The sequence below is a fragment of the Liolophura sinensis genome, chromosome 4 (genome assembly GCF_032854445.1).
Source record: "Liolophura sinensis isolate JHLJ2023 chromosome 4, CUHK_Ljap_v2, whole genome shotgun sequence".
Lineage (NCBI taxonomy): Eukaryota > Metazoa > Mollusca > Polyplacophora > Chitonida > Chitonidae > Liolophura > Liolophura sinensis.
The window spans coordinates 21,637,984-21,657,501 of NC_088298.1; the positions used below are offsets into that span (position 1 = coordinate 21,637,984).

The 19,518-nt window shown below is 37.0% G+C and overlaps 1 protein-coding gene across 1 annotated transcript in view; it reads right to left on the bottom strand.

Annotated features, from left to right (window-relative positions):
- Positions 1-1,169: 1,169 nt before the first annotated feature.
- Positions 1,170-19,518, bottom strand: part of LOC135464519 (potassium voltage-gated channel subfamily H member 8-like) — a 162,128-nt gene continuing 143,779 nt past the window's right edge. The window contains exons 11-16 of the mRNA XM_064741944.1: positions 17,350-17,549; positions 16,370-16,619; positions 10,735-10,955; positions 9,873-10,069; positions 2,455-2,603; positions 1,170-2,173 (exon numbers count right to left, since the gene is read on the bottom strand). Of these exons, the coding sequence (XP_064598014.1) occupies positions 1,170-2,173; positions 2,455-2,603; positions 9,873-10,069; positions 10,735-10,955; positions 16,370-16,619; positions 17,350-17,549 (2,021 nt within the window). The remainder of the gene's footprint in view (positions 2,174-2,454; positions 2,604-9,872; positions 10,070-10,734; positions 10,956-16,369; positions 16,620-17,349; positions 17,550-19,518) is intronic.

The window sequence follows — 19,518 nt, forward strand, 5'->3', positions numbered from 1 at the left end:
TCCAGATATCAACCCCAAAAAAAGCCTTTTCAGTAAATATGAGCGTAATGTAACCAGTAAGATTCACAGAAAATAAAACTTCAAAATTGTCAAAACCAAATGCAAATACAGAACTGTCCGAAAGGCTGTATACTATAAAACATATGCATACACTTCAAATCACACCAGACACTCGCATAGTGAAATACATTACATTGAACTATTACATGATGTCAGTTTCCTGGTTTATAGTGAAAATTAAAGAGGTTGGGATTGAGAAGAAAAGGGGGGGGGGGGGGGAGGTATATATAGGCCTACCTCTTGTACAAAGAGACTTAATAATTAAGCAGACTTCCTTACAGTCACAAGCTGGTGAAATGGTACAACCCATCTCCATGGAAACAGTGTATAATTTATGCAAAAGTTTGTGATGGGTGAGTACATGTTTGATATGAAATTTGTAAAGAACGTCAATAGAATATATATATATATTGGTACAAATACAACCTTTAAATCTGAGATTTTATCGGATAGTGGATATAGAAAGATACATCACAATGTGTATTTTAAAAAAAAGCAAATAAAAAAAAGGAATCACAATCTTGATTTTGACATTCTCCAGGTTTTTGATGATTCATGCTCGAATTGGTGTTTTTTTCTACACAATGGTCACTTGCATTTGTCACAGAATCACAATATGGTCCTGCAAACAGCTGATGCACGTGTGTTTTGTTTATTTTATCAAGATTTTTCAAATCAAAAATCCAGTTATTCTATGACACTCATTCTCTCTGAGGAATTCTATGAATATTTTTATAGTCTAGTAACAGAGATTTCCTGGAATAATACTTAACGCTTGCTTTGCGATTTTGGTTAATACAGCTTTGACTGAAGTTTTAAATTTAGTACATATATACATCAGCAATGTCATAACAATGGTTTTAGTATCTGTCTTCAATCCTTACTATATTACACCCTGTCCTCACTTATCACGAAGAGAATTTGGAAAAATTACAAAGGATGACAGCTAGAATATGTCAGCTGGTTTTACAGTGTTAACAGGTAGTGTGCAATATCAAGGTTCCCTATAAACATGTAGAGAAAAGATTCCAGTGCATACATATAACAATCATCAAGTCAAAATAAAGCAATTGACGAACAAAGATGATAAAGAATACAAAAAGCAGTGACTAGAGATCAGTTGTTTCGAGAACAAGTTGGTCCTCCGTGGATGTCATAGGTGCAGACTGCGTCCTGGAAACCTCGCGGTGACCTTGTCTTGATCCGATAAAAATTTGTGGAAGAACAGGAAGTCGAATGTCTGGTCGAACGAGCGGTGAAGTTCGCTGGACAGGTGCATGCCCATTGATATTCTTTCTGGACAAAATGCTCCGCCTCTGCTGTAAGCTGATCTGTGGTTGGCTGGGCTGGCTGTCAATCAAGCGACAGTGCTCATCACATGGGCTGTCGTCATTTTTCCCAGATTCTTGGTGCTGCAGCGAAATGCCAGAGTCCAACTTCACCGCTGCGTTCTTGTCATCTGACTGGTTGTATTTGGAAGAACCTTTTTTATACGCTGCTCCGTCGCTATGCCGACGACATAGTTCACTCTTGGGAGCCAAGTGGTCCGATTGACCATCGTCGTCATTGTTGCACGGTCCACTGTCACTATGGCGACGGCACAGGTCCAAATGTTCACCGCCACTGCCGCCGCTCGATGAACTCCCTAACGATATGAGATTAGACATTTGTTCCGGGCACTGTGCTTTCCCCGGAGACATCGACCTTGACCTTTGTTCATTGTCACGACCCCAGCCAGTTTTTTTCAAAATGCCGGGTTGAAGAGAGTTATTCTCATTGCCGTGCCCTAAGTGGTGGGAAGCGTGTATACTGCACAGTGAACCTACCGGCGTCTCTGCCACCGATTCGCTGTGTTCCGAGGGGCTGAAGAAAAAACGTGGGCGACAGTGAGGCGAGGAAGGCGTCGTAAGTACGGAGTCGGCTGGCGTCATAGGAGAGCCATGCACGAGCTCTAACAGAGTTTTTACATCCCTCCCGATACTGGAGACTTCCTGTGACAGGACATTGACACGTTTATCCAAGCCTTCCATACTTGTTCGCATCGTCTCCATCTCTAGATGTACCTCATGGACAGCAAGAGATTCCTCTGATGCCGACTGACGACGCAACATGGCTGAAACAGACCCAGAGTCAGAACAGATTTAAATCTTATTAATACTTCAACTCCAAATATGATCTCTGTTTTATGGAATACATGAAAAACCCGGTTTTTATTTCTTAATCTAGAGTTTAACATGTAAACTTACATGTGCGGGTATGTCAAGGTTGAAGGAAATTGGAGAAAGGGCCTTTAATCTGCATGTATGTGACACGGTAAAGTGCTTTAAGCTATGATCGATGTTTTGAAATCATCACCCGTTCACATTAACCAAGACCATGTGGCTTTTTAGTTACCTTGATTCAAAGATGGAGATGTGTAGCTGTTTCGCAACTTCCTCTCGCGTTGTGCAATTCTGTATGTCTTAGCCGAGTTCACTCGTCGCAGTTCTGAGAAGGAGCGCTTTGATGTCGACACGTTACCATCGTCCTTTGTTTCAAATCTGCTAAAATAGAAGTGAAAGTAGTTTATTTCGAACAGAAAAGATCAAGACAAAACCAATTAAACAAATATAATTCTTTAAAAAAATGAAGCTTCCTATACTAAACAACTACTAAAACAACTTACTATTGCTGATTTCAAAAACAAATTAAAAAAAAAAAAAAAAAACAAAAAACATGTCACAGATTAAACCACACACCTCATCTCCTTTTAGCTTTTTCGTAAGTCTAGGTCCCTGTAACTCTCTTGCACACATGTATATTGTTCACGCCACACGTGCATGTGTGTAGAGGGTTTCAGGAACCCAGCAGGAGGGCAGGAAATGGTCAGTAATGGCCTTCTCTAACTACCTTATTTCTCCTGCTGGTTGGGACATTTGCGCGGACAGCACTATTGGTTGTATGTTGCTTTTGTATGTATGAATGTATGTAGCTTCACTTTTCAAACTACACGATGCTTTACATTGTTTTACATATGTTGATGTATGTTTTGATTGACACTGAAGTACATGTTTCCTTTGTACTGTTTTCTCAGTGAGGGCCTTGGGGAAGAACATTTTCATAATGTAAACTAACCAAGCTACCTTTGATAAATAAAGAAATGATTACGTGACGTGTTGATTTATTCAGGTGGTGTGTAATGCCATGAGCAAGAACTCTTCACTTTAAAGATGGATGTCGGATTAATTGGTGAAGGAAAATGAAGAGGCCAAGGTAAGCCACTGACATTCGCCAGGTATCTGACATAAAGCTGCAGATAAAACTAACAAGTGCTGGATTTGAACACCTGATCTCATTGGTCCAGAGCCAGTGCTTCAATTAACCAATCAGTTCAAAACAGTGAAGAATTTAACTTTTCAGGATGCAAATCTCTTGATAACTGAACTACACTGTTTCTTTGAGTTCACAGTTTTAAATCCTTGCAGAAAGCCTGCTGACATGTAAATGTCACCATAAACAACGACTGTTTAATTTCCTCTTGGCTGCAAATTTTCTTGTATAAACTGCACCTCACATTTCTGTATGTGTAGTCCTCTATCTTTCTGTACATGTAGTTCTCTATCTTTTCTGTACATGTAGTTCTCTATCTATTCTATACGTGTAGTTCTCTTATCTTATCTGTAGTTCTCTACCTTTTCTATACGTGTAGTCCTCTATCTTTTCTGTACGTGTAGTTCTCTATCTTTTCTGTAGTTCTCTATCTTTTCTGTACATGTAGTTCTCTATCTATTCTATACGTGTAGTTTTCTATCTTATCTGTAGTTCTCTATCTTTTCTGTACATGTAGTCCTCTATCTTTTCTGTACATGTAGTTCTCTATCTTTTCTGTACATGTAGTTCTCTATCTTTTCTGTACATGTAGTTCTCTATCTTTTCTATACATGTAGTTCTCTATCTTTTCTGTACGTGTAGTCCTCTATCTTTTCTGTACATGTAGTTCTCCATCTATTCTATACGTGTAGTCCTCTATCTTTTCTGTACATGTAGTTCTCTATCTTTTATGTATATGTAGTTCTCTATCTTTCTGTACATGTAGTTCTCTATCTATTCTATACGTGTAGTTCTCTACTTTTTCTATACGTGTAATTCTCTATCTTTTCTATATGTGTAGTTCTCTATCTATTCTATATGTGTAGTTCTCTATCTATTCTATACGTGTAGTTCTCTATCTTTTCTGTACATGTAGTTCTCTATCTTTTCTATACGTGTAGTCCTCTATCTTTTCTGTACGTGTAGTCCTCTATCTTTTCTGTACATGTAGTTCTCTATCTATTCTATACGTGTAGTCCTCTATCTTTTCTGTACATGTAGTTCTCTATCTTTTCTATACGTGTAGTCCTCTATCTTTTCTGTACATGTAGTCCTCTATCTTTTCTGTACATGTAGTCCTCTATCTTTTCTGTACATGTAGTTCTCTATCTTTTCTGTACATGTAGTTCTCTATCTATTCTATACGTGTAGTTCTCTACTTTTTCTATACGTGTAGTCCTCTATCTTTTCTGTACATGTAGTCCTCTATCTTTTCTGTACATGTAGTCCTCTATCTTTTCTGTACGTGTAGTCCTCTATCTTTTCTGTACATGTAGTTCTCTATCTTTTCTGTACATGTAGTTCTCTACTTTTTCTATACGTGTAATTCTCTATCTTTTCTGTACATGTAGTTCTCTACTTATTCTATACGTGTAGTTTTCTATCTTATCTGTAGTTCTCTACCTTTTCTATATGTGTAATTCTCTATCTTTTCTGTATGTGTAGTTCTGTATCTATTCTATATGTGTAGTTCTTTATCTTTTCTGTAGTTCTCTATCTTTTCTATACACGTAATTCTCTATCTTTTCTGTAATTCTCTATCTTTTCTGAAGTTCTCTATCTTTTCTGTACATGTAATTCTGTATGCTCTTCATGACATACATGCCACTATGAACTAAGAGCAAAAGTATAATACCTTTTAGTTCGTTTTTATTTGGCGTGCTTATAACCAGAGTGCCCATATGTGGATTTGAACCGTGACTTCATGAAATAAGGCTGGATTAATAAATGCTAAATATCAAACCTTCATCCTCATACTTTAGACTGAAAGACCCATAAATGGTTGTAAATATAAAGTTTAGATTGTCGATAACGAGTACAGGTAATTAAATAGTTCCCTTATTAATAATGTAAGTACGGATGTGTGTATATCAATTTAATTTTGCACCCTAAACATGATGAATTAAATTATATCAGCCATGTAAATATCATCAGTAAAATAAACAAAATACAAAAAAAGATACCACAATTTCACAAGAAAAGAGCTTTACAAAGTTTCAGTACTGTATATAACCAGACAACTCTACAGACTCAATTCATAGGATGGCAATATAACAAGCCCTGAACTTAACAATTTACAAGCAATTAGTTAATATATGAAGAGTGCCAGTTTGGGTACAATTTATGCACAAAATTATAATTTGATTTGGAGAGAAAATTACATTGGTTGGATTGGCCAATTCAGGGCTTCACCAACACTATAATTTGATCAGTCAACACAGAATAATGCCTTCTGATTAGGTTATATCTGAATAAACACTTTTCAAACATGCAAAAAGGTTGAACAATTGCAGTATTAAAGCCAAAAATATTGTACAATTTCTAATGAAATCCAAGTACAAAGTATTGTACCACATTAACTTAACAGAGAAGTTTTCAACTTCGAACTCTTTTATCAGTGAAGGTAGAAACAGTCCAACTGTGTCATGAGACCTGTCAAGAGTGTTAGGCAACTATTTTTGTTTACATTTACTATAACATGGGCATCTGAAAAAAGCTTCATAAAAAGTCAAAAACGCAGATGATCATGATGGAAAAAATTGAGAATCTATATGCTTGTGAACTTGAGAAGATCCAGAAGTAAAGAGGTGTCATCTGTGCCTCTGGAACAGGGTGACATGTGTAATGGGTAAATTAATATCAACAAAGGTTGCCTAACGTTTTTCACAAATCACATGGCAGAGTAGGACTGTTTGACAACATAAGATTTAAAACTCGAAACTCCCTATATATTGTCAGCCATTCTGGTGCCAGATTAATATGGTGCTAGTATTGTGGCACTGTTCCAACATTGCTTCTAACTAAAGCAGGTTACTGAATACAACTCCAAGCAATGCACTAAATGCTGCTTGTCAATAAACAACAGAGGTTAAAGATTTAATATAATTGGGCTGTACGAAATTATCTCCCTTGAGGTGACTCTCCCATTAAAAGACACATTCTTAGGAGTAAGCAGTGATGATGGTTTGGTGGGGCCTCAGAAAACGGCTAATGGCAAGTTTTTCGAGTTAAAGCACCATAAGCTGGTTGAAGCCTGAGATTTTAGACAGCTAGATTTTAATTTTGTTAAATTATTCAGAAAGCCCGGGATAAATGCTATGTATTTTTTATATCCATTTGGAGGCGATAAATTTAAATATCCAGGCTCTCATTAAACACATTATAAACAGTTTCATCGAACTCTCTAGCTGAAAACATGGATTTCTTTCAAAATCTCTTGACCTTTTCATGACTCTCAAAGGCTAAATGAAATCATGTTTTTCTTAACATTCTATTGTTTAGAAAACATTTGTCAATGTTGTGACATAACCTATACATACTTCAAGCTTAAATAGGCAAGGTCCTACTTCTTGTAGTTTTACATGTACCTACACCTTGAAAACTAATCTCATCTTGCTACATATCAGTCACTTTACATATTTGACAAGGTATTAGCCATAGATCACATGGAGTTCTGCTTAACAAAAGTGCCAGCAAGCTACGGATGGTCATGGGTTTCCCCCGGGCTCTGCCCGGTTTCGTCCTATCATAAGGCTGGCCGCCGTCGTATAAGTGAAATATTCTTGAGTATGGCGTAAAACACCAATCAAATAAATAAATAAATAATCAACATTTTGACAGTAAAACATTTACACAAATATAATACTCTATACAAATATTTGAACATGCATGTGCATTGCAAGAATTGCAAAACAATATATTAAGGACTCATTTAAATATGTGTCATGATGTGTCACTGTTAGATTAGTGTTAAAAGCAAGGCAATGGAGGGAGTGATCAAATGACCTTGAAAATTAAATCAAAGTCAACAAAAAAAAAAACCAAGTGTCCTACAACAGGACTGCCAATGACTATAAGTGCAGACTGCAATTCTTCTAATTCTTAAGACAGATATTGTGCTGATAGGGAAGAATTACATTTCTCTCCCAGTTTTATTTTTGGAAAAGTCAAGATATGAATATGTTGTTCATTGGATGGGCTAACCATGTAGGAAAAAGGGAACTAAATATTCCTGCTACAACTACATGTAGGTGTATACTTGCTAAAAAAAAAAGAAGACCTGGTGCCCCAAAATTAGAAGAATTAGAGCATGTGAAACAAATGAGTTCACATCAGAGTCAATAAAAACGATGTGTTCTTCTGCTAAGTGCGCTAGGTGTTTGTTGTAAATTTCTGAAGGGGTTCAGAAGATGGCATGTTTACAACCACAGCTGTACAAGACAAAATAGTACTGTACATATGTCACCTAGAGTTTGGTAGGCCCAATGTAAAACTTAACTTCTAAAAGTGTATAAGAGCTTTACATTGATACTTTTGATATTAACGTTTGAGTTTTTCTGATATTTATTTATTTATTTATTTATTTCTGTTTATTTCGTTGGAGTTGATTGCCATTCTCAAGGATATTTCACTTATATGTCAGTGGCCATGACATTATGTTGGGAGGAAACCTTTTTTTCTGATAAGAAATTCATCAAGCTTCAAAAAAAAAAAAAAAACACTTTTAGGAGGTAAAATTTATAAAATCAAAAATGATAAACTTTAGATGAAATGCAGTAACTTTAATGACCTCTATGGCCTTTAAAATAGATTTACTAAGGTCACAGGAATAGGGTTCTCATCAATGCGCATGTGCATGTATATTACAATGTGCTACCCTAATGCTTCAACCTTTTCAACCACCTCGGACACCAATATTTTGACACATTCTGAGTAAACTGTGGGGTGTAGAGAAATTTGCACAGTTTAATAAAGCTTCCATCTTTAATGACCCAAACAAATCATTTTTAACGTCATTTTCATAAGAATTATATGCATACATTCCACTGAAAAAAAAAAGTGCTTTAGTGGTTGAAAATGTTGAAGATAATAATAATAATAATAATAATAATAATAATAATAATAAAGACAGTAATTAAATTGGCTAATTATAAGAGCATCCAAGAGGTAAGAGTGTTTACAAACAAATGGACAGATGGACTGATGAACTGATAATAACCCGTTAATAATTTTGTCCCAGAGACAAAAATTGCTGCAATGAAAAATCATCTTCAAGAAACCTGACAATATTAATTTAAAAATCTCTTCAGATTCGTGACAGAGTAATATAAACACAAAAAAAAGCACTCAGGGTGCCTGGCTTAAAATTGCGACTCATCTGTAGACCGGCCTTGATTATCATTCATCAAAAGAGTTTGTGAACTGCCTTTAGGGATAGAGAGTATATTAAAACCAGAAAAAGCTCAGACGAAAGCAAACGTGGCATCAGCAGTGAGAGTTAAACTGTGATCAAGAGAGAGGTGATTGTGCTATGACAAAAAAAAAAAAACAAACGCACTGCAGTTTCAAAGAGTGTTGAAATGTTTTAAAGTTGATAGAAGAAATTTACACCTTTGTGTCAAAAAAAAAGGAGAGAAAAATATCTGGAATGTTTGAGCCCATGAACATGATAAACAGTTTTAAAGTTAATTTTTTTTTTTTGAATGCAGGTTTGATCATTCCAGTCATTTTTTTTTCACTCTAATAACATGTGTTCTTCTTCGAAAAAGTGGAAAAAAACTACTGCATAATATTCCATTCAAAAATGGAGAGAAAAAAACCCAAAACAAAACAAATAAATAAAGCTTTTTCATAGATTCCAGTGGGAAACTGCTTCTCAGCCAAATAATTGTGCAATGTAACCCAAGATAGTGACACAACGTATGTGAAAAGCTCGGAAAAAACAGGATACCTTGATCGTAAAGGCAGCCATTTTGAACGTCCCGAAAAATACCTCTTAAATCTTGGCACACTGAGTTGAAACAACACAACACATTATCATTGGTAATTATAATTTTAGTAAGCAAATTATGTTGTCTTCTGTATAAAATTATGTTCGCTCTGCTATATACAATGCTCTCTGCTTGGCAACTGAATGATGTTCCTTGGTTACTTGACGGATGGTGTAGGGCTTATGTATTTACTTACATGCAACTACCCAGTAATGTTGTTGATTTCATTTCTATGGTATTTTAGTATGAAAAATTAACTGCAGCATAGATTTCAGATTATTCACATTGTAACGGAATGAATTATAAATTTCAAACTTAGTAGCTTAAAATTAAGAAAACGCTAAATCCAGATAATCAAGAGGAAGTGCACAGAAGAAAAATTTTTCTGCATCAAAATTACTTAAAATGCGGAGATTACAAGTTAATGCTTGAGACAATTTTGTTTTGCCACATAAAAAAGTCAAATGCAGCTGTAATTAGCTTCAGCCTGTCAAGACTATAAATAATTAAATTATTTAAATAATTTTTGCAAAAAAACACAAATTTTCTGAACGTACAAACATGTTTTATATTATTTATCACTCTTAAGAAATAAATGACGTACGACATTATAAAAATGCGTACACATGAGCAAAGCCACAATGTCAGCATCACAATACCGTTCATATTTCACACTAAATTATTCATACTCACACAGACAAATTATCCACATGACCATTTGGCAAGGATTTTCGCTTCAACGTCGGAGATGATGTTCCAGGATCTTTGGAATCTTGGTTGCCATGGTCACCAATGTCATCATCGGCATCTCTCGTTATCACTTCCTCCTCGTCCTCCGAGATCGCAGGCAACATCACTTCCACCTGTCTATTGGCAGTTTCTCCACCACCCTGAATAAATTAACATACATTATGGTAATGGACGTCATGAATATTTACAAGCGCTGATTAGTTCATATATTTATTTGTTGAGTTGACGACATTAAACTCGAAAACACTTCCATGGTGGGCAATTTTAATAGGCAGAAGAAACCAGAGAGAGGCTATAGGCTAGAGCCACTAACCTCTGACAAGTTACTAACAAACTTTTTCCTGTGTCATACTAATATGCAGACCATACTGATGGAAGACAGGAGATTTATAATGAATGTCAGACTGTAAAAGACCAAATGATCACGAATCATCAAAATGTTAGCGAACGAATCCACAAATTCCCTATCCAAGCAGCAATTTAATACAGAGCTGAATGGATTCCTTTGTAACATTATACCTCTCAATGTTATTATTCTTTCCTCAGGTTACACCAGCCTTATTTTGTGTTCGTGTTGGCCAGTCAGCTTGAAAAAATCATCCAACACTGAGCAAAGATTCACTCTGCCCACAAAACAACAATGACAAATGATGTGGACTGCTGTGATGAACGAGAGTCAGTCAAAGCCAAATGTATTTAAGTGAATCCCAAGATGGATTCTTCGAACTTAACAACAACGGTCTCCTGGTTCATCAGTGCAACGTTACCATGGTAACAATCTTGGTGGCCTAAATCCTGTACTCACCTCTTCTGCTCCCTCGATGTCATCCCGGAGGTTAAAGGTCAAGTCATGTTGAATGTCCTCCGCAAATTTCTCCGCGAAGTCTGGATACTGTACGATTTCTTCCACCAGGCCTTTAATGTTGACACACTGTAACTCGCAATATGTCAGCGACTTGACGTCCGCACTTGACATCGCTACAGGGTCTTCAAAATTGATGTCTGTGCCAAACATATCTCCCTTACCTGGAAATGGCAAACAAAAACTTGTATGAGTTCATGATAAATCACTGTGTATATACACTTACGGCTTTATAATGAGATATAATAGATTGTTTTTCGAATAGTTCGTCAACACTCGGTCAACCTCAGAAAATTCTTTGTTGGGCGCATTGCCATACCCTGTCAGAGAAAGTCGAGTAGGTAATTAACAGGGCATTTTCATTTTCATATCCCGATTGGTGAAAGAGGGGTTTTAAAGAAACCAACACGAATTAAAAAAAAAACTACCATCAATCTGGTTTTTTTTTCATCTAAAGCCTAATCATTCAATATGGGTGTCCCATTGCTATTTATTAGTTATTAAAACAAATTTTCACTTACATAATGGCAGGGGTATAAACTACCAGCCTTTTGGCAAGTTATTGCTGAACTTTTTCATCCGCATGCACACCCTAACAAGTGGTTTTTAACTAACATTAGATTCCCCACATTGACATACCAGTGACATCTGTCATTAACAAAGGCAGCCAGAAACAGCGAGAGCAATGGAATCCAGAAATTCTCTGTTCTAGACAGGAATCTGATCCAAGAAAAAATAAAACTACCCTGATTTGGTCATTCACCTAATTTCAAGTTAATCTACTAAAAAAAAAAGCCCAGGTAATCGGTTCTTTTTTACACAACATAATTAAGGCTCTCACAAAAAAATTTTTTTTTAGTGTAAATCAAACAGTCTCTGCATAAACAATAACAAAAAAATAAGAAATACCACAAAAATTGCCAAATAGAAATGAAGACGTATCTGTCGGTCAAATAATATTTAAAGACACCACTAATTACAAAAATTGTGTGCATTAGCGTGGCCAAGCTATTCTTGTAATCAGTATTTTTTTTTCACATTCTTGATTGCTGCATTCACCATGGTTATATTCCAATTCAGCAAAAGAAAAAAATAAAACATTTTACTTCGTTAATTGAAGAAAAACACTTTCTCCATCATGTCCTGTCATCATGACGTGTACAAAAAATAAATATCAGCGAACTTAAACAAATCATATATAAACATAATTACTGCTCGGTTGTTTTGGTTTCATTTTCTTGCATACAGGTACGGTAATAAAAAGAGTATTAACAGCTATTTGGAAACATTCCATTTCAAATGAACTATTACTGGATAATTTTTTTTCGGGAGGTCTAACGTACTTTCTAGGAATTAACAGCAGAAATTTTAGCGGTCAAATTAAACTGTCAGTTATGGTTTTGAGCCATTATTATATTGTCAGAGGTCTGGCAATTCCCCAACTTAAATTTCTAGCCCTATACGGCAGCTTTTTTAGTTTCTGGCTTTCTGATCGTTGCTTAATACAATATACTCGAGAACTTTGACTTATGCATGTATTTATTTATTTAATTGGTATTTTATGCCATACTCAAAAGTGTTTCATTTATACGCCGGCCGCCAGCATTATGGTGGGAGGAAACTAGGCAGAGCCTGTGGGACACTCACGACCATCCGCAAGCTGCTGACAGACTTTCCCACGTACGGCAGGAGAGGAAGTCAGCATGAGCTGGACTTGAACTCACAGCATTTATGCATGTACAATTTGGGGCCAGGGTGTTATGGGCAGAGGTTTGAGAAACCACTTAAAGTGCTAGGAGTATGTTAAAACCACTAGCTTCTGGTGAACTTTTCCATGTACGGCAATGATATAAAGTCACGTCATGGTGGAAGGCAAGTGGTTTCTTGAGCAGACTTCATGTAAGACTACATGAAACAGCATATAGTTGATCACTCTTAATGCCACCAAATTCACTGTTTGAGAATGGGATTGAACCCACGAACATAGTTCATTTGATTTTGAGGCATTAAAAAAGTGACTTTATCACTAGACAATGACAACTCCCCTCTCCCCAACCACTGCACTTTTTTCACATACTATCATCAATCATGCTTCGAAGAAAATTTACCCGAAAGAAACTTATTGCAAGTCTATATCATTTAGCTGGCTATATACAAAACACCCATAATAACCCAGGTTGTAACCATGAAGAAATGATACAGCCCCATGGACCATGAACTTGCGCTGAATCTGTGCTACCTCCAAAAGTGCAATGCCAATTAATCACAATGATACGTTCATTGTTAATCATTCATTTCTATAAATCATTAACTGTCACATTAATTATCTTATTTTTGGTTATTAATAGCTATTTGCGAGGACTTTATGACAAGCAATATTTAAAGCATCTCATTATTTGAGAGCAATGTAACGACATCAACACATATCATTTTCCTCTTTTCCAAAAAAACTGTTGAAGAATTTAATGCGCTACTCAGTGACCACAGAAATTCGGTTGCAATATGAAACTGATAGAGAGGAAACCTTATAAAACAGGACCGATACTATGTACAGTTCAGAATGATTTATACTGAATGTACCATAATTTGATTCCTATACACTGAAGAATCCTTCAAAACAAAATCTTCGGCCCTTTGTGTAAACTTTGCCTAGTGTGACTTTTGTGAGGGTGACGTTGAATCAAGCAGCTATGACACTGAGCAGGACTAGTTTTTATGTTGGAAAAACGTCAAAAGCATTTGGCAGTTATATACAATGTCATCTGTGGCTAGAAATCATCAACGATGGGCTGATGTGCCATGTCTTTCATGCTCAAAGTGAGTGTTAATGGCATCAGATGTCATTTCAAGGCCTTTTGTGCTTCTGAAAGTGAGTGTAGGCATCAGAAGTGTCATTTCAAGGCCTTTTTGCTTCTGAAAATGAGTGTAGGCATCAGAAGTATCATTTCAAGGCCTTTTGTGCTTCTGAAAGTGAGTGTAGGCATCAGAAGTGTCATTTCAAGGCCTTTTGTGCTTCTGAAAGTGAGTGAAGGCATCAGAAGTGTCATTTCAAGGCCTTTTTGCTTCTGAAAGAGAGTGTAGCCATCAGATGTACATGTCATTTTAAGATGCTTATGGCTTCTGGACATGTATTTATACCACATTTTAGGTGAACTACGGTATAAAATAAAATAAGACCATCAGGTTTCTTCCTGATATATTGTACAGACACACTGTTTCTCTACACACTTTTCTAAGGCTTCCAAAGTGCCAAGCTAGGATATGGATGAATCCTTATTTTCTCATACCCCGAGGTATCGCCCGCGGGAGACGGGAAGGTAAATGAAATATGGGGCATGAGCGAAAGCATGATTAATTAGGAGTGATATCAAAGCCCAAGGCTGTGCGATAGCTGAAGACATGGAAAAACAGAAACTGCGTTTACAGTGGCAGAGAGAGTACATCAGATAACAGACGGTTCTCCTTAAAGACTCCTTCTCCACTGGCCAGAAGATTTAATTGTGTTGCTACATGTATAATAATTAGAGCAGAGCGGAATTGCTAGGAGATCTGTCCTTGAGCTGTGAAAACGCTACACAATATGGCCTCCAGTGCAACATAATTCTTGTAAAAATGGAAAAAACAAGATGGCCCCTTGCTCTATATCTCTGAGGCATAATTATCACACACACATTTGCCTACTACTACACACACACACACACTTGCCTATTACTACACACTCATTTGCCTATTACTGTACACACACATTTGCCTATTACTACACACACATTTGCCTATTACTACACATACGTGTATTTGTATAAATAGAAACAATGGGACTACATTGTGTGAGTTTGCAAAGAAATAAAAAATTAAGCTCGCTGAAATTCTGCAAACATTCAACATCACAATCACAACAAACGTCAACATCGTATATTGGTACTATGCAATAATAAGATTTAAAGAGCAACTACAAATACAAATACTACAAAACATAAAAATAATTCTTTAACATATGACTGTGACAAATTATATATACGTAATAAGGTACATTGCTTGTTATTGCTAAACACCATTTTTTTTTTAAAGATTTCATGCAAGGCTTATTTGGTCGGAAATAGATTATTGCACCGATGGTCACACCTGCATGATGCAAGCATCCACAAATAGGACATCAAGGACCAGTTCGTAACATGTTTTATTGTTTTCTTCTAGAGATTTTCTGGCTAAGAAACGTTTGACCATCTGACTCCTATGCATATCAAAACCAGGACATGCTAGCTCTAACTGTGACAGTGTTTTGTTTTAATCGAATCCAGCTTTAAGGGTCGATAGCAAAAACAACTATCAGTACTGGTCAGTGCGCAGGAGTGCTCCAAATTAACACCGGTCAGCTGGTCTAAGGCTAGTGGTGTTTTGGTCCTGCCAGTAGAGTTAAACATGCACTGGTACAACTGACCTGTGATGTATCAACTTTTAACTTAAGTTATCAATGACTACATTAATAAACCTTTTTAAAAGGTATGCCAGTAACCTTCAAATGGTTGTGGCTCTCTGCAGTTTTCTTTCACCACGATGCTGAGTGTCAAATATTATAAAATAAATAAGTACACGTACATTAATGAAAAAATTCACCTAAAAGAATGTACCTCCAGTGAGGCAGCACTGTATGTATATATGTTGGCAATGAGTCCAATCCTGAAGATGTTTTGCCTATTTAAGTCACTTGATTTCCCAACATTTACCAACCTCAATTAAAGTGATTTATTCATTTATTTGATTGGTGTTATTACGCAGTACTCAAGGATATTTCACTTATACGACAGCGGCCAGCATTATGGTGGGTTCAAACCAGGCAGAGCCCCAGGGAAACCCACGACCATTTGCAGGTTGCTGACAGACCTTTCCACGTACGGCAGGAGAGGAAGCCAGCATGAGCTGGACAAACTCACAGTGACCCCACTGGTGAGAGGCTCCTGGGTCATGCTGTGCTGGCATGCTTTCCTCCATGGCTATGGAGGCCCTTCAAGTAAAATGAAGAAATTCTCTCTTAATTCCTAACTAAATATTGGGAAGTGACACATGTATTGCACTTGCATGCATAAATTTATTCCAGAACTTTCCACTTTCATGGCAGCCACGTGGAGGATACCAGCATGCAAGGAGTATAATAAAATCTGACCTTGGCCAATTGGCAAGAAATACACAGAGGTGAGGTTTTCAAACTTCTGACAAACCATAAATGACCAAAAATTTTGTCCATGACTAACTTGTTTAGACAGGTGTTTTGAGGTTTGCTTAGAACATGGGATGATATGATACTCAAAAATTTCAGCATTAAAAATAAAATATTTTGTGACATTTATTTGCCCCTAAAAATGCACTTTTGTGGATCATTTACGGTATGTCATACATGTACGACAAGTGCTCTGAACTTCATGTAAGGCTACGTGTGACAGCGTCATCAATACTTATTGACACCAATTCAGCCACAAGACCACTGGAAGTAAAAGAATTTTAAAACCTCCCTACCAAGAATGGTACTGAGCTTCTGCTTACACCAGAGTGACCATTTCTGAATAAACCTTTTTTGGCTTACCTAAAATGGCCACGACCATTCCCTTTTTCAGGATCTCCATTGATCCGCTACACAGGAAGTACACATAATTAATGGCATCGCCTTTGTGAATGAGGTATTCTCCAGGGGCACAGAAGTTTCTGCGTATTTGAAGAGAAATTGATTTTAAGCATCCCTGAGTGGCACTCTCAAAAATAGGCAGGCAGAGGATTTCCTTGTTGAGGTGCAAACTAATCTCCCCCCTCATCTCTTCTGGGAAGTCCTTTAACACCTGAGAGAGGAGATAAACAAACAGGAAAAAACAGGAATTGAAAAACATGAATGTGATAAAACAAGAGATAAGTCTGAAAACCGCAGCAACATAAAATAAGAGACCAAAACCGGAGAATCGTAAACTATGAGGAAAGGAAACCACAGCATCGTAAAACTGGAGGTAAAATTACAAACATGCACATAATAAAAAGGACAAATAATTCATCAATCTTTTAAAAACTCTGACAGTGTTTTTTTACTCTTGGTTTGATTTGGGTTTAATGTTGCTTTCAACAATATTTCGGGCATATCACCATCGTGTCTTTTTGAAGCAAGCATGCACATTTACAGTGCTGCCTCACTGGAATGGCATGCTGAAGGCACCGCATTATACTATCACCATGCCGACCAATGCTTGGTCTATTGCTCTGATGATTTATTTATTTCATTTCCATTTTAAGCCACACTTAAAAATTTTTCTGATTATACACTACTACACCCATCATTATGGTGGTGAAAATTCATGACCATCCGCAGGTTGCTGACAGACTTTAATGTCCACATTCAACCACAGAGGAAGCCAGCATGAGCTGTCCTTGAACTGATCATGGCGTGATTGGTCTAACAATCAAGTGAAAGAAGCATGCACCAGACAATTCAGCTTATCCTAAGATGTAATTACCTTATCTAACACACCTGGAAATTAACCCTTGATTAATTCATTTGAGTTCTATCTAAAAGACCCATACCTCATTGATATCTATCCCATGATTCATAGACCACATGGTTTGGAAGTACTCATACATTCGCTGCTTCAAGGGTTTAGGAATGTGGTAGGTATGGAAGAAGTCTTTTAGGTCTTTGGTTTTTGAGTGATAGGAAGCCCTTCGCGCGTACATACGCTGAATGATCGCTGTCACATTACCAAACACCACAGCGTGCATCATGGCTGAAAAGAGAACACAGAAAATTTTACTGTGTTATTAACTTATGTATTCCATTCATTTTTAATACCCATATACTCTCTATTAGTTAGGTTTAACAGTGGATGGTGGAAACCATGGACATGGTAAGAATGTGCCGAGGAAACCATGGTAAGAGCAACACCAGTGATCACTCTTCAATAAGTGGAGGAAACCAAGGTCAGAGAGACACCAGTGACCACTCTTCAATGAGTAAAGGAAACTAATGTCAGAGTGACACCTGATGACCACTCTTCAATGGGTGGAGGAAACCAAGGTTAGAGAAACACCAGTGACAACTCTTCAACGGGTGGAGGAAATCAAGGGTTGAGAGATACCAGTGACCATTCTTCAATGGGTAGATGAAACCAAGGCTAGAGCAAACACCAATGACCATTCTTCAATGGGTACAGGAAACCAAGGTTAGAGAGAAACCAGTGACCACTCTTCCATGGGTGGAGGAAATCAAGGCTAGAGAGACACCAGTGATCACTCTTCATTGGGTGGAGGACACTAAAGATAGAGACACACTAGTGACCACTCTTCAATGGGTAGAGGAAACCAAGGTTAGAGAGACACCAGTGACCACTCTTCAATGGGTAGAGGAAACCAAGGCTAGAGCAAACACCAATGATCATTCTTCAATGGGTGCAGGAAACCAAGGTTACAGAGACACCAGTGACCACTCTTCAATGGGTAGAGGAAACCAAGGCTAGAGCAAACACCAATAACCATTCTTCAATGGGTGCAGGAAACCAAGGTTACAGAGACACCTGTGACCACTCTTCAATACCCAGAGGAAACCATGGACATTGGTTTGAGCAACAGGCAGGCACCTGGCAGATCACCTGAGCTAATGAGGGCTAATGAGGGTTTTGGTAAATAAGAAATTCCTTTGACCAAGAATCTGACACAGGCCAATTTTCAGGTGCCAAGAGCAATACAAGCAATACAAAATTTTCAACCCTTACATAGTTATGCATTGAACTAAACATGATCTAAAAATAATGATATATTCCACTGGCATCTTTGGTATTGATTCTTTAGTCAACTGAACCACTGAATTAACACCACTACCTATACTGTAAGTCTTCAACCTTTTTGTCTTCTAAAGGACATTTTCATTGGAATTTATGCACACAATTATTGTGAAAATGACATGCAAAGTGATTTGTTTGTATCACTAAAGAAGCAAGCTTCATAAAACTGTGTAAATTATTTCTCTACATACGGAAGTTTGTTTCAAAATATTGATGGTTGCAATGGCTGAAGAATCAAGATGAATTCCCTGCCGATCTTCGAGAATCCGACCATATCAGGTTAAACAGATTAGGTGGAAAAAATATTACCACATCATTTACACTTCAGATGACACCTTGGCTGGCTCATTATAATTACTAACATCTCCACATGTGACGGGACAAAGATGCTGATTACATTCACCCCAGGGCAGTGCTGAGAATAAACTGGCCAAACTTCACGCACTACGCTTCAGCCATCTCTAATTTGGCACAGCGCCAAATTTTAGGTGAAAACGCAGGCCATTATAGGTCAGCATCAAATTCTTGTTGAAATATCGATAATTAAGTCGTAAAAGGTCTCACAAGCTTTTGATCCACTTTATTTGATAAAATTAAAAATGGTATATTATAAATATAGATAAAATTTCCACTCTATACCATATATGTTTTTGAAAGAACGAGGTTTAAGTTACATGATAATGACCCCATCATGTGGATCGAAAACATGTAGATGTGAAACCTGCTTTACAGTTATGAGGTGATCCGTCGACTTCATTATTATTTCTGAACCCGTGTATAATTCTGAATCTTAAGCTGTGTGTAAGAACAGTGTTACTGATAACGTTCACCTTCCATGATTTCATTTTTTTCCTTGTAAAAGTTTTGTTTTCAAGAATTTCTTGTTTCAGAGTTCTCTTTAAGTTATATTGAGATA